Source organism: Odocoileus virginianus, chromosome 16 (genome assembly GCF_023699985.2).
Source record: "Odocoileus virginianus isolate 20LAN1187 ecotype Illinois chromosome 16, Ovbor_1.2, whole genome shotgun sequence".
NCBI classification, from domain to species: Eukaryota; Metazoa; Chordata; class Mammalia; order Artiodactyla; family Cervidae; genus Odocoileus; species Odocoileus virginianus.
In genome coordinates, this window is record NC_069689.1 from 29887215 (window position 1) to 29899797 (window position 12583).

General features: G+C 49.8%; 1 protein-coding gene across 1 annotated transcript; it reads left to right on the plus strand.

Annotated features, from left to right (window-relative positions):
- Positions 1 to 305: 305 nt before the first annotated feature.
- Positions 306 to 3704, plus strand: NFKBIA (NFKB inhibitor alpha). The gene is made up of 6 exons (XM_020870489.2): positions 306 to 651; positions 1241 to 1349; positions 1694 to 1904; positions 2302 to 2390; positions 2518 to 2778; positions 3145 to 3704. Exons 1-6 carry the CDS (start codon positions 425 to 427, stop codon positions 3190 to 3192), a joined length of 945 nt encoding a protein of 314 aa, XP_020726148.1. The 5' UTR covers positions 306 to 424; the 3' UTR covers positions 3193 to 3704.
- The last annotated feature ends 8879 nt before the right edge of the window (positions 3705 to 12583 follow it).

Consider the following 12583-nt stretch of genomic DNA (forward strand, 5'->3'; position numbering starts at 1 on the left):
CTTCTTGCAGAGGGCCAGGATTACTGCGTGCAGGTTGCAGGGAAGTACCCCGGGAGGCGGCCCGGTCAGGAGGACTTTCCAGCCACTCAGCGTTCATCAAAAAGTTCCCTGTACATGACCCCAGTGGCTCATCACAGGGAGTTTCTCTGATGAACCCGGGCGCGGGGTTTAGGCTTCTTTTTCCCCCTAGCAGAGGACGAGGCCAGTTCTCTTTTCTGGTCTGACTGGCTTGGAAATTCCCCGCGCCTGACCCCGCCCCGGAGAAATCCCCTGCCAGCGTTTATAGGGCGCCGCGGCGGCGCTGCCGAGCCCACAACAGTCCTAGCCCGTCGTCCTGCCCGCCCGCCACTCCGAGAGCAGCCAGCGCGCAGCGCAGCCCGCGGCCCGTGCACCTGGGGAGCAGCGCCCGAGCCTTCACCGCGCCATGTTCCAGCCTGCCGAGCCCGGCCAAGATTGGGCCATGGAGGGCCCCCGGGACGCGCTCAAGAAGGAGCGGCTGCTGGACGACCGCCACGACAGCGGCCTGGACTCCATGAAGGACGAGGAGTATGAGCAGATGGTGAAGGAACTGCGAGAGATCCGCCTGGAGCCGCAGGAGGCGCCGCGCGGCGCCGAGCCCTGGAAACAGCAGCTCACCGAGGACGGAGACTCGTAAGTGTCGCGGGCCCGGGCGGCGGGGCCGGGTGGGGGCGCCGGGCCTGCAGCCCCAGGCGCGGGGCCCGCGCGGCGGCCGCGCACCGGGGTTCGTGCACCGACTCCGAGGCCGTGCAAAGGTGCACGGCTGCGCGCGGGGGCCGGGGGCGGGGGTCGCGGGGGGCCGTGGTCCCGCGGCTCTGCTTTGCAGCCGCGCGCACCCCCCGCACACACCCCCCCCCGTGCGGGTCCCCTCGGTCGGAGGCGGGGCGGCGGCGGGGACGCGAAGTCCCCGCTTGCATAAGGGGGGGCGGGAGTTTCTGCCCCGCTGGCGGGCGCCGCGCGGCCGGGAGGGGAAGTACAGGGCGTTCCGGCCCGGCGAGAGGGCGGGGCGGTCTGGCCGGCGCCCGCCGCCGAGCGCGGGGGGGGGCCCGGAAAGTCCCTGGGCGCCTGCCAGGAACACTCAGCTCATAATAACCTCGCGGAAAACACCGCGGCCTCGGCCTCCAGAAACCCCGGCCTTGCGCAATCCCCCGCGGGCCGCGCCTCCCCGGGCCCCACGCAGTGCACTCACCAGCCCTGGGGGTTTTCCCTCTCTTCCCCTCAGGTTCCTGCACTTGGCCATCATCCACGAAGAGAAGGCGCTGACCATGGAAGTGGTCCGCCAAGTGAAGGGAGACCTGGCCTTCCTCAACTTCCAGAACAACCTGCAGCAGGTACGCTGCTCTCCCGCCGCGCACCTCTCTACCGCTCTGACCCCCGTGACGCTCTGACCCCGAGATGCAACCGGGTCTTGCACATGATTTCTAAATTAACAAAGCTTTGGTCATTATCTGCCCAGATCTTTTACACCTGTGTCAGCCAGTGTTCTAGAACAGAAAATTCCATTGATTTGGGGAGGCCTTTATGAAGCCCATCTGGGGCCTCTGCTATTTTGCCTTGCCCCTGGTGTGCGCCTGGGAAAAGCAGCACCCACAACCAGGATATCTGGGGTTCAGGGGAACACAGACGGTGGGTTGGATCCATGGCTCATCCTTTCTGTCCCTTCTTCTGTTTGTAGACGCCACTCCACTTGGCTGTGATCACTAACCAGCCAGAAATCGCTGAGGCACTTCTGGAAGCTGGCTGTGATCCTGAGCTCCGAGACTTTCGAGGAAATACCCCCCTACACCTTGCCTGTGAGCAGGGCTGCCTGGCCAGTGTGGGAGTCCTGACTCAGCCCCGGGGGACCCAGCACCTCCACTCCATCCTGCAGGCCACCAACTACAATGGTGAGTCCTGCTGCGCTGCCCATCAGAGGGCAGGTGAGGTGGACAAGGGGGAGGCAGGCTGACTTAAGGAGTCCAGGCAAGGCCTAAGCTCTCACCATGTGAAAGATGGAGAAAACATGTATAAAGGCCTAGTTGATGCCTTTCTAAAGTCAATTCAGAACCCAGGTTCTGGGCTCTTCAAATTAAGAAGAATGTGTCCCTTAAAAGAATAGGGACATAGGTATAGGAATATGTATACCTATGGCTGATCCATGTTGACATATGGCAGAAACCAATACAATATTGTAATTATCCTTCAATGGAAAATAATAAATTAAGAAAAAAAATCGGTGAAAGCTTCTGCTTGAGAAGTGAGTGTTGAAACAAATGGTTATAATACTGTCTTTTGGTCTTCTAGGCCACACGTGTCTGCACTTGGCCTCTATTCATGGCTACCTGGGCATCGTGGAGCTGTTGGTGTCCTTGGGTGCTGATGTCAACGCTCAGGTGAGTGCCTCACACCTTTGGATGGAGCGCATCAGGCCAGCCTGGTCCTCGATGCGATCACAGGCTTTTGTTGCAAGCAGAACGTCCAAACTCAGCCATAAGCATCTCGAATTCTTTATGGTTCCAGGAGCCCTGCAATGGCCGAACTGCCCTCCATCTGGCAGTGGACCTGCAGAACCCCGACCTGGTGTCACTCCTGTTGAAGTGTGGGGCCGATGTCAACAGGGTCACCTACCAGGGCTACTCAGCGTACCAGCTCACGTGGGGCCGCCCCAGCACGCGGATACAGCAGCAGCTGGGCCAGCTGACCCTAGAGAACCTGCAGACGCTGCCGGAGAGTGAGGATGAGGAGAGCTATGACACCGAGTCAGAGTTCACCGAGGACGAGGTGAGTCCCGATTAACTTGGTCATGGCCCTGCAGAAAGGACGAGGAGAGGCCATTCTCCCTCCCCCTTTTAAGGCTCCCAGAGTTCCTCCTTATCCTGAGGGTCTCAATGTAATGAGCCTCTCAAGCTTGAGTATGTGTAAGCAGGATCCCAAGAGCCTGTCTTTGTTGTTCTTTTTTTTTCCGCTCTTCTTGAAGGAGAGGATCCTTAAAGGAAAACTCCCTCAGCCCAGGAAGTTCATTTACATTCAGGGTATAGAGAATAGAGTCTAAGAATACTTGAATTATTTCCAGTAGCAGCCCTCCCCATCATCCCAGCACCCTTGGCAAAGCCCTGTGAGTTTAACCTGCCTTTTTTCTCTTTTTAGCTTCCCTACGATGACTGTGTGCTTGGAGGCCAGCGTCTGACGTTATGAGCTTCAGAAAGAAGCTAAAAGAACATGGACTTGTATATTTGTACAAACAGAGAGTTTTATTTTTCTAAAAAAAAAGAAAAAAGAAAAAAAAAAGGGAGGGGTGTACTTATAACCACACTGCCTGGTCTGGAACATTTGACTCTGGATTAGCCCTCAATTTGTCATTTTTGTGAACTCTGGAAGAGGGGGCAAGAAAGATCATTGGAATTCAGAGATAAGCTCTTTTGAATGTCACCTTTGGTGGGGTTTTGGAGGGAAGGTTATTCAAAATTTGATGAAAGGACTCTTATTTACTGTGCTTGTTGGTTGAATCGCCGTGGATTCTGTGGCTGGGCCAGCTGAGTGACGTGTAACCGTCAGGTGTGTTGTTAAACCGGTCGGGGGGGTGGGGTTAGAAGTCACTGCCTGTCAAGGTGTGTGCTCCCCTCCTGTAAATACTGCACATAGTGTATTTTGTTGGTAATTATTTTGGTACTTTGAAGATGTATATTTATTAAACAGATTTTTACAAACAGAGTGATCCTGCTCATGTTCTTGGGGCTGCGGTGGGTCTCCCACACAAGAGTCATTCAGTCACCGGGCGGAGGCGGAGAGCATGTATGTGGGAGAACTCACCACAGCCAGCCACGGAGCCCTCTCACAGAGCAGCTTCTCACACTGTCGACACCAGCGTCCCCGCTGGGCTTTGCAGGCAGCCCCGGCCCGGCGCGTGGGAGGGAGGCTGTTGTAAGGTGATAGGAAACACCAGTCTCAGGCTTGGGGCGGGCAGGCTGTTTGGCCCACAGCTGGAAGGCTCTTCATTGTCGCCTGCTTTCATCTTCTTGGTTTAAGCTATTCCAGGACCTTCCTTCCGCTTTAGGAGATTATTTTGGCCAAGAGGAGTATGCGGAATTTACATTTTCTAGAGCTGGGAAAGATCTCCTGTATGAGACGTTCATGAGGAAGGGGGCTTAGGAATAGGATAGTGCTAACGTGTGTTAGCAGGTGCCCACCTCTGGGCCTTTCTTTCCTCGCTTACAAACTGGACCATCTGAAGATTGCACAAGACTATCCGCACAAAAATCAAAGCATAGTGCCAGGCACCTAGTGCTGAAGAAGAAGTACAAGTCGTTGCACAACATCCTGTATTTCACACGGGAAGGAACAAGTCCGCAGAGAATGTCCTGTTTGGGGTCACCTTTCAGGACAGACAGGTGGTTAACTTAGTTAATGCACTCTTGTCTTCAGTGGTTAACAGCTTTTAAGCACCATCCACCTGCAAATCAGCCTGTTTTACTGTTAGCAGCTGTAGGATAAAACTGACCAAGTCTGGGTCTTTTCATCAGTTCAGTCTGATTTTCCTGAATGATTCTACAGAAGATGATGATTTCATAAGAAATCAGTAACTTGTGAAGTTTAGGTTTAGATGCTATCAAGGATTTTTATCCCTAAAATGCATCTCTTGCCTAGACAGAGAAGTAAAGGAAAATTTATACCGTTGCATAAAATGCAGAATGGTATATCAATTAATACAACTCATGTACTTCGGCTTATGCCTAAGAGGACACTATTCTTCCCTTATGTTATCCTTTTCTTGACCCATAAATGATGTCACAGTCAAGTGAATATGATAATTATCTTCTTAGACCAAAACGGGACCAATGCCTCCTGGATCCTTCATATGTAAAGAGTATTGCTGTAGACTGGAGCATGTGGTCAAAGCCGGCTCTATCCCCCTCCTGCAGCCTCAGTCCTCTGGAGCTGAGCACTGCGGTGGCCCCTCTACCTGTCTCATCTCTCGGTGCTATAGGGCCCTCGCTGAAACTCCTTGTCCCTCTCAGAGCACCTGAACACAGGTGTCACATGATTAACACATGACTGTCAGGTTCAGCCCTCCACTGACACACACAAGCGGTCAGAGGGGGAGGGGAGGGACACCCACCTCCAATCTCAGAGAACCAAGGTTGGAAATTGGCTCCCAACTTTGGAATGACTCCCTTAGCGGGTCTCAGTCAGACGTGCCTCTTTGTCCCCCGTGGTTGAGTGTACAATTCACTCCAGTTCTACGCTAGGGGGTTGGAGAGACGGGACAAACAGACGTGGCCCACCATCCCCTGGCCTCCCTGGGGATGGGCTGATGTGTAGAGGCATGACTTCCAGGCTCACGGCACAGAGGGGCCTCTTCTGCTCCAGTTGGGCCCAGCCTTCCACCTTCTTGGCTTCATTCAATCTTCGTGCTCTTCTGGACCCTAATGCCCAGGGTGGATTCCATTGTCTGCATAAACCTGGGTGTAGCTGGCCTCAGTTTCTTTCCTCTCTGGATCATCTTCCTGTTTCTCCATCTCCTTTCTTTCTTTTTTTTTTTTTTCTTTTAAACCTACCCTACCTTCAAACCTCTGGTTGGTGGCTGGAGCCTGGAGTTCCCTAAAGAAAAATTTTAGAACTGAAACATTCTAATCCATGGAAAATCTTCCTTAGACTTTCTCCCTTGAAAATTTCTAAGCACATGAGAACCCAAGTATTCAAAGAAAACAGTTCAACAGACTGGGAGCCTTCTATGCACTCTGATTTTCTCCAAGAAGCCAAAGGTCCTGTCAAGACAAGTAGAAATACAGGAGCCTTGGGGAGAAGGGAAGTGGTATGAGAGAGGAATAAAAATCCTGTCAGCAACTTCCTTGAATTTAGTTCCTTGATTCCTTCTGCCTGCCTCATCCTCAGGATAAGTCATTTCCAGAAGGAAGGGTTTTTCTTTAAAGATGGGACAAACTCCAGTCTGAGCAATTTGAAGACTTTCCTTCACGTGGGGCCTAGAGATGTCAAGGCCGGGTGCCGGGGGGCATTTGCATTGAAACTTCATTTGCTACTGGAAGTGATTAAGTCCTTACAGTTAGGACTGAGTCAGTGAGATGTACTTGCTTCGCCCCCTCTCCTCCCGATTTTCATCAGCTCACCCTAGGTAAAGTTGAAGTTTCATTTGGCAAGAAAGGTCAGAGTGGAACTGCAGTCAGAAACATAACCGAGAAGCATTCCCCAACCTCTGGGACCTGGACAAGAATATCCCAGTTCATTTCCCCATTTTAAGGGAGCATCACAGAAACTGAAACTGGATGGCCCATGTGTGTTTCCCTCCTAGAGGGAATGCATGACAAAGCATTATTATTATTATTCTCCAGGCCCTGTGCTAGATGCGAGAAACACAAAAAGGAACCAGTCATGGCCTCTGCCTCAAAGAGCTCCTTGCTCAGGTGGAGAGAAAGATAGTACATAGAAGAAAGGATGACAGGATGAGGCACAGAATGTGATGTGAACTCAGATCAGAGGCCCCCACGGCAGAATGTGGCAGGGGAGGCGGACCAAGAGATTACACCCTAGTTAGCGATCTGCTCCCCAGGCCAGAAGTATCCTCTTATATCCCGAGTGACCAGTGGGCCCCTCTCAACACGTACAGGAAATAAAGCTGTGCTCAGAACAAAACTAACTTCTGGGATGGGATTAAACCAAGCATCCACAGCACGCTATGCTATTCATTTTTGCATTTCTGTGAGCTCTAAGTTTCCAGAACTGAGCCTGAAAGCAATGAGATGAATGACAAATGACATGCATGCCTTAGTCTGTTGTTGATCAGTTGCTCAGTCATGTCCGACTCTTTGTGAACCCATGAACTACAGCACGACAGGCTTCCCGGTCCTTCATCTCCCGGAGCTTGCTCAAACTCATGTCCATTGAGTCGGTGATGCCACCCAATCATCTCATCCTCTGTTGCCCCTTTCCTTAGTCTAGCACTTGTCAAACTCAACGTGTGCTCGAATGCGCACTTGTGTGCCCTGGGGATCTTATTGAAGCACAGGTTCCATCTCCTTTGGTCCCAGGCTGGCCTGACCCTTGCATTTCTAACAAGTCCCCAGACAAGGCCTGTGCTGCTGGCCTGGGGACCACACTGAGGAACATTCTGAATACAATGTTATGTTGGTTATTTATTAAAGCCAGCATTCTCGGCCATCCCCCTGGGTACCACCGACAAACCTGGACAAACGTTTCTGCAGCTGCTCCTGAGAATGATCTGGCATCAGGCAATATGAGTCTTTAGAAAAGAAGGGCTGGATCCTGAGGGCTGACATTAAAATAGGGGCCAAGGCCAAAAAACCTGCCATCAAACCAGGTAAGTGTATTAATAATAAGAAAGCAGCTGATACAATGCAAGGCCAAAAGTGTGATCACCTGAGGTCTAAGAAAAGGACAAAATCATGAAAGAAATGCACTTGAAGAATAATTCACTAATTAAGAAGAAGAAAGTGAAAGTCACTCAGTAATGTCTGACTCTTTGCGACCCTGTCCATGGAATTCTCTAGGCCAGAACACTGGAGTGGGTAGCCTTTCCCTTCTCCAGGGGATCTTCCCAACCCAGGGATTGAACCCACGTCTCCTGCATTGTGGGCAGATTCTTTACCAGCTGAGCCACAAGGGAAGCCCAAAAAGAAGAAAAGCTGGCTTTAAAAGAAGGTTATTTGTCCCTTTCATGAGGTTGCTGCAGCATGTTGGGAGAGGCCCTGACCAGGCCTCCTTCGAGAAGATGGGAAGAGGGGTTGGCTTCCCTATGACAAAGTCCCCACAATATCCTTATCAGAATATGAGACACCTTAACAAGAAAAAAAACCAAACAAGGAACAAAAAAATAGAAAAAAGGCACATGAGAAGCCTTAACAAGTACTGACTAAAATGCATCAGGGAAGACTTTAAAGAATCACTTCCCCTTAAATGTTGCCAGCATTTCATGTTTCCTAATTAGAGAAATTCACTGAATATAGTCTATATGGAAAACATTTAGCCATTTGAAGATAAATGTTTGGAGTAAGTTGCTATATTTTCATTTTGTACCCTCTGCCCTCTGCAGTGGAAGCTCAGAGTTCTAACCAGTGGACCACCAGGAAGTCCCTAAATTTACTTTTATGTATTCAATATTACACATGTACATAATACTTGCTCTATGCCAGACATTATTATAAGTGGTTTATAAATATTAAGTCCTGGGATCCTCAAACCACTCTGTGAGGTAGGTACTATTATTATTTTCATATTTTTTGTAAAGGAAGCTAAGCCACAGCCATGTTAAGAAACTCAGCTCAGGTCACTCAGCCAGTAAATAGCAGCTCCAGGCTGGGGTGGGCTCTGGGTTCACATTCCCAGCTTGTGGTATAGAGCAGCTCCCAACATGCATGGAGATTCCTATTAACTAAATGACTTCAGGTCATCAATTCTGGTTTTGTTTCTTGCACCTTTGCTACTTTTGTCCTTTCAAAATTGGATAAATATTACTTACGGATGGTTTGAACTTCGATGGGCTGCTTAATGAAAGATTATCTGATAAAAACTCCATCATAATGCAAAACATACAAGATGTAAGACCTTGGGAAACCTCAGTAAACCAAACAATCGCATGGGACTGAGGCAGACGTGGACCCGAATCCTAATTCCTCTCCTCTGGATGTTCAGTATCCAGTTTCATATGATTCTACACAAAAGGAAATGAGGCATGTCTCTCCTTCCAGGAGTTTCCAGTTGTGTGGTCTATGTTTGCTCCCGACTGAAGCCAGGTCTACCCAGAGTCACCACATTAGACATTTTGGTCAGACATTTTAAAACTTTGCAGTATTTTAATGTTCATCTCCAGGGGAACCCTAAACAAACAAGCAAATGCAACTTTCAAAGACCAGTGAATGATCTTCTTTCAGGTGAAATGCTCTAGTGTTGATTCAGTTTTAAGCTGGTTTTTAAAGTTCTCCTTTGAACGACTTTCCACCCCCATCCTTAGGGGGCAACTGTCCAGGCAGGATATTGCCACATGACACGTCACACGGGGCCTAGCCAGTGGGCTCGGGCTCCAAAAACCTTTATGTGTATTTGCAATGAACTCAGTTGTTCTCTTCCACAAAACACTGAGTACATTTCTGGCTTGGTGAGGTCTAAACTACAGATATGTAAATATCATGTAATTAACAAGTCATATGGAATAGAAAGCTGCGCCTCTTTGAGGCTAGAACTAGGACTCTCCCACCGGCAGATTCCCCGGGGAAGGGTCTCTGTGGGGTGTATGCAGCATTTCCCGCGGCAACAGTGTCCCCAGGGAACCTCTGTACTTGGCTCTCTACCCGTGTTCCCACTGCACCCTGAGCGGGCAGAGGCAAGGGCATATATATCTCGATGAGAATTTCAAATCTGGCGTAAAACAGATCTTTCCATTCAGAGGCTTGACTAGGATGGGGGCAACTTCCTGATATAGCAGTTTGGGGTTGAAAACAGCAAGGTGAGGATTTCGAGGTGAGGGTTTTGAAGTATCTCCAGCATGTCCTATCTGTTAATGCTTCCTGTTAAAGACCTGATGGGTCTTTCCGGAAATTTCTGTAATTTAAGAACCAAGTTTATTTGTCTAGGCAAGAGTGTCCTGGAACAGCAAACTTACTGTAATGAACAACAGAAGAAAAAAGTCATGTTAATGTAGACAGTAAACTAGGGGCAGAAGGGGGTAATTTCAGCCTCAACTGATTCGCCATTAGGCCTAGAGGTCCTGAGGAATATGAGGACAATGACAGACACATTTTGGTAAATTAAAAAGACTAAAAATCCAGGACATGAATCTATGAACAATGACAGGTGAGTGTTAGGGGCGGGCCAATAGGGAGTTTACAGAGACTGTCCCCAGGGAGCCCAGAGGAGGTGGAGGGGAATCAAACAAGTTTTACATGTTCCATCACTTTACCCACAATTGATAAGCCTTGGATACAATCACAAATCCCCCCTCAAAGTACCCATGTAATCCAGCTACTGCTGACTAATAATAATAGATATAATGTCTCAAACAGCCTTTATATGCCAGGCATTTTACATTTGTGATCACTATAGGGAGGAGGGTAACAGCAGAATTATTATCCCCATTTTGCAGATGAGGAAACTGAGGTTCAGAGTTCAGTAATTTGTCTGAGGTGACGCAACCCAGAAAAGGGGCAGTGCTGGGACCCAAACTTCATCCCTTCTGCCTCCAAAGCTCTTTCTTGTCAGGCTGGTCCGGGTGCCTCCTCATCTGCTGAAGACACTTGAAGATCCTCAACCACTGGCACTGCCCACTGCTGCTGCTGTTTAACCTCCAGTAACTCTGCTGGCCACATGCTGCTGCTGCGTAAACCCCTATTAACTCTGAGAAGTTATTTGTTACTAGTACTTTTAGAGAATTTCCTTATCAGAAAAGTTGGAAAGGTACCTCCTAGGAGTGTTTGAAAAGTAGCTGACAGCACATAGGAGACTCACCCAGAACTGTGGACACAGTCTTGGCATGCCAGGCTTCAGTGTGCGGGGCCTCCGGCTGCCAGGGAGACTCCAGATGCCGGATCCAGCTCAGGGGCTGCCCCGGAGGACTCTTGAGAGCAAATGGCAGGAACCCACCAGCGAAGGAGAGAGAAAGCTCTGCCTCCTCCAAGCCTCCTGGGAAACCCTGTCCAAAGCAATTTATGATTAAGTTTAGAACACATCTCCAGCTGATTTGGGGTAGGATATGGGTACAGTGACCAAACGCCTGTGAGGCTCCGGGGAAGGGGGCTTCAAGGATCACTTTTCAAGGGACCAGCAGATACCACCTTTGGTGGCTGTCAGCTCAGAGGCCACTCCCAGAGTGACTGCCCAGCCGTTTGAGGTTCAGACCAGCCTGGATCCCACCCTGGGTCTACACCATCACACGACCCTGGGTTAGTGCTGAACCTCTCTGCTTCCGTTTCTCATTGTAAAGCGGGGCGATGCAGCTGCCTCAAAGAGTTGCTGTGATGCTTAACCATCACGAATGGTGTCCGTAAAGCTTTGGAAAAGTGCCCCATGCGTAGTGGGGGCTCAGTAGCTGACAGCTCCTGTTATTAGGACTACTCACATCAGCAGCATTGAGAGGCATCTGACAACCCTCCCTATGGCAGGGCGTCCCCTCTGAGCAGCACCCCTCCTTCCTCTGCCTCTCAAGGGTCAACCAGGACCTGAGGAACCAGATCCTCCAAAGACAAACTGGGGTATCCAGTCTTCCCTCGTGCCCTTCCTGACCTCATCTCTTGCCCCAGGGCTGACCCTCGCCCAGCCCGTCTCATCCTCGGGACATGGTCCCCTGATGGGGAGGAGAGCCCATTCAGTGCAGACCTGACCCACAAAAGCTGCCACAGGGCTGGACTAGGAGACACCTTGGGTGAGGTGCCTGACCCAAAGTGGGAAACTAAAGGTTCTTGTGGGCACAGGCCTGGGGGTGAGCTGGAGGCTCCTGATTTCCGTCAGCCTCATGGAGCCGTGGAAAGCAACACCTCTGCTTCCATGGTCAGCAGTGGGCCAGGCTGCCAGCTGCTCGGGGTATGAGCACAGCCTGCCTATAGAGTGTGAGGAATACCCCTCTCCTGGGGCCTTGCCGGGAGCCCATATTAGGGGTGGCAGCTAACCAGGCACACCCTCTGGCTGTCCCAGTCCCCACCCTGCCTCACTGAGAGGAAAGTGAACTTTTATTATGACGACCCTTCCTTTCCCTCTGCCACCCCGCTTTCAGGAAATGTAAGAAGAGGAAACCTTTGCTCCTGTAGCAGCATCAACTGTGTTTGAAAAAAATGAAGGACGGAGGGGGTCTGTGTACTCACAAAGACACTTCCACATGCTATCAAGTAGAAGAGAGAGAAAAAAAAGACAGCTTACAGTGCAGTTTGCACAGTAAACCCATCAGTGTGAAGAGTCGAGAGAAAAGAGCTGGTGAGCTCACCACTGCAGCCTGGCCTGTTCCACTTGGGCTGGAATGGATTCCACACAATCCCTCCCATTATTATTAGCCTGTGATTCAAGGTTTAGGCAGAAGGGTGTGATTGCTGGAGGCTTGGTCATGCCCCCATGCAAGGGAGGCTGGGAACGTGAGTGCCTGGCATTTTTGCTTCAACTTAGGGCATCCCCCAAACGTAAGAAGTGGGTTCAGATGTCAAAACTGAGAGACAAATGTCCCAAGAAATTAATAGGGGTTATCTCCAGGGGGGTTGGATTCTAGGGTGGTTGGGTTTTTTAGGGGGTTTTGGTAACTTATTATGGAGAATTTCAAATATATACAAATGTAGAATATTAAAAGGAACTTTCATCTCTAGCTTCAGTTATCAGCTCATGGGCAATTTTGTTTTCATTTATACCTCTCCATTTCCTTACCTCCACCTCATCAGAAGTAACACCAGTCATCATATCATATGCCCATACTTAAATATCTTAGTACTTATCCCTGGAAGATAAACACTGTATTTTTAATATATAACTCAAATGCCATTATCACACTTTAAAACTTTCAAGAGAGAGAGTTCTTTTACTCTCTACTTCGTGCATTTATTACTTTAATTATCAGGAAAAGAAGAAACTATTCCCATTTTTA